General features: G+C 39.4%; 1 protein-coding gene across 1 annotated transcript; it reads right to left on the bottom strand.

Annotated features, from left to right (window-relative positions):
* Positions 1-1,829: 1,829 nt before the first annotated feature.
* LOC146813047 (olfactory receptor 5V1-like) lies at positions 1,830-2,756 on the bottom strand. The gene has a single exon (XM_085614682.1). The coding sequence runs from the start codon at positions 2,754-2,756 to the stop codon at positions 1,830-1,832; it is 927 nt and encodes a 308-aa protein (XP_085470808.1).
* Positions 2,757-3,135: the final 379 nt, after the last annotated feature.

Below are 3,135 nucleotides of genomic sequence, written 5' to 3'. Positions count from 1 at the left end.
ATCTAGAATATGCAATGCGAGAAGCTTCTCACAACAGTTAAATATGCTGAGGATCATACCACTCCTAGAGCTTGGGACACCTGGATATGCTTTATGGGAGATGTTGCATGCATTAGCAGACATGTGGATGTGTAGTATGGGAGATTTTGCATACATAAGCAGACATTTGGATGTGCACTACAGGAGACTTTGTACACATCAGCAGACATGTGGCTATGCAGTACGGGAGACTTTGCATATATCAACAGACATGTGGGTGTGCAGTATGGGAGACTTTGCATACATCAGAAGACAAGTGGATGTGTAATACGGGAGATATTGCATACATCAGCGGACACATGGATGTGCAGTGTGGGAGACTTTGCATACATCAGCAGACACGTGGATGTGCAGTGTGGGAGGCATTTATACATCAGCAGACGCGTGGATGAGCAGTGTGGGAGGCTTTGCATACATCAGCAGACACATGGCTGTGAATACATAAACAGACACATGGATATGCAGTGTGGAAGACTTTGCATACTTCATCAAACATGTGGATGTGCTGTATGGGAGAATTTGCATACATCAGCAGACATGTGCATGTGCAGTGTGGGAGACTTTGCATGCATCAGCAGACATTGTTAGGGGACATGCAAAAGATAGGGGTGGGCTTTGCTGACAGACTGAAAAATGTGGCCACATAGAATTGTAGTTCGGGTTTTTGAGTACTTGTAGCCCATAAACGTGCACTTAGAAAATCTTAAGGGGAACATGGGTATGGAGGTTACATTCCTTTCAATTTCCATATTTTTTCGTTGTGATTGGCAGTCATTTTGCTGTGTGTTTCATTCATTTCACTTCATATTATATTTATGGTATTCACTGATCACCACAATTAATGCTATCCTATATAACGTTCTGCTGTAAGTACTCATTTTTATACATTTAGTATTCATTGCTGCATGTGGTATATTGGTTTTGTCTGTACTTTGTATTTCACCCAGGCACACTCAATATACAGCCCTGTCTCCTCTGTGACTGCTGGGAGAGCCACCTAGATTCATGGGACGCATGCACATGCCAAGGTGTCACAATGTTGGTATGAATAAGAACAATTAGAAGCTAGGAGATTCCCTAACACACACTGAAGTTTGGTATTGGTCTTATTTTGTAATATAGTTTTATTTGTGTTTGCTAATGTTGTCTTTAAATGTATGATGGTTCTAATATATATATTTTTCAGTAGGTTAGGGTGTAATAAACCCACAATAATGTGACTACTTGTTGTGTGTGTTCTGCTTTTGGAGCCCCGGGTTATCTGCCAGATGTGTTTATGCCTTCCTAATGCTTACCTTCCAGATGTGTTTATGCCTGCCAAACGCTTATATTCTATATGTGTTTATGCCTTCCAGATGCTTACCTTCAAGATGTGTTAGCGCACAGTGAGCGGTGTTCGATACCTGTTGGTTTTCCCTTTATTGGTAGATGGCTGGCATTATCTGAAACTCAGAGCTAGGAAAATCTAACGGGGTGCCCCAAATAAGGGGAGGGTACGTAACATCTCAGGTAGTCAGAACAGGCTTTTCTGCTTCTTGCATCACAGCCTATATTACCTGTGCCTATCGCTGAGCTGCATTTGAAAAGCCAAACCCAAGAATCTCTCCGATTTCTAAAATCATAATAACACTTTGGAGACCAAACTGAAAGGGTGCAAATGGCAACGGAAATGTCAAGGATGCAAGGTACCATGATCTGTGAAAAATATCTCAGTAATAAATTACTTGTATTTCTGCAATACATGCATTGAAAGATTTAAAACATCTGTTTTTTTGGTTGTTTCTTAAATGCTATTTTGTATTCTTTGTCTTCCTCAGGGTGTTTTTAATATCTGTGTTTTTCAGGCTGTATATAATGGGATTACATAGAGGCGTTAAAGCAACATATAACAAAGACAACACTTTGTTGTATTTTGCCGAAACCGTTGATGCTGGTCGCATGTACGTAGAACAGATTACTCCATAGAATAATATAACCACAGTGAGGTGGGAGGCACAGGTGGAAAATGCCTTGCGTCTCCCCTCTGTAGACCGGATTTTCAGGATTGTTGAAATGATGTTGATGTAAGATGTGATAGTTAAAGCAAAAGGTGTTACTCCAAATACAAAACCAAGGACGTAGTTTGCTGTCTCAACAGCACGAGTGCTGCTACATGAAAGATTCACTACAGCTGCCACATCACAGAAGAAGTGGTTGATTGTGTGAGACCTACAGAATGAGAGCCTAGATATTAGTACAGTGCTTGGTATTGGGTCTAAGAAACTAAATAGCCAGCAGCCGGCAGCCATATTCATGCAAACTACATTATTCATTGTTTTCACATAATGCAAAGGATTGCAAATGGCCACATATCGATCATAGGCCATGATTGCAAGAAGGAGGAATTCTGTAGACACCATGGACATGAAAAAAAACATCTGCAGCAAACATCCATTTAGAGAAATGTGTTTTCCCACCAGAAAGAAGTGATCCAGTGTGTTTGGGAAAATCATTGTTGTGAAACAAATGTCAACAAAAGCAAGGTTTGTGAGGAAAAAATACATTGGTGTGTGCAATTGTATGTTGGTGTAGACAATCATGATGATCAGAAGATTCCCCACTAGTACCAAGAAGTAAATAAGCAAAAAAGCCAAGAAAAGTGGAACTCGAAGTTTTGGGAAATCATTAAAACCCACAAGGATGAACTCAGTCACTACAGTTTGATTTTCTTCTTTCATGTGTCTTGAAATGCAGTTTTCCAGTGTTAGCAAGGATATCTGCAATTAATGAAAAATAGGAAAGTCAATACGCTACATGCACCGTTTTGGGTGAGATAATAGATGTGGATGTCTGGCGGTCTCATTGATATGTTTACTATCAGAAGAAACTTATTGGATTTGAAGCAAAAAATATGGGACAGGTAAGCCAGTTCTAATTGTTTGTACTATACATTCTTTTGTTCATTTTCATGGGGCAATAATTAACTTGCTTGGCGTCTATTGCTAATTTATAGTTTGATATATTGCAGCTGTTACTATTCAAAACATTTGTAGAAAACACAATCAATTGAAGTAGCCACCAATAAGAAAAGTTCTAGATTTCTTTATTTAGATGATG

Source organism: Triturus cristatus, chromosome 7, assembly GCF_964204655.1.
Source record: "Triturus cristatus chromosome 7, aTriCri1.1, whole genome shotgun sequence".
NCBI classification, from domain to species: domain Eukaryota; kingdom Metazoa; phylum Chordata; class Amphibia; order Caudata; family Salamandridae; genus Triturus; species Triturus cristatus.
The sequence above is the reverse complement of the archived record's forward strand: the minus strand, read 5'-3'. Positions and strand labels throughout refer to the sequence as shown.

Coding starts and splice junctions, on each gene's coding strand:
- LOC146813047 (XM_085614682.1), bottom strand. CDS start 2,756: ATGAAAGAAGAAAATCAAACTGTAGTGACTGAGTTCATCCTTGTGGGT.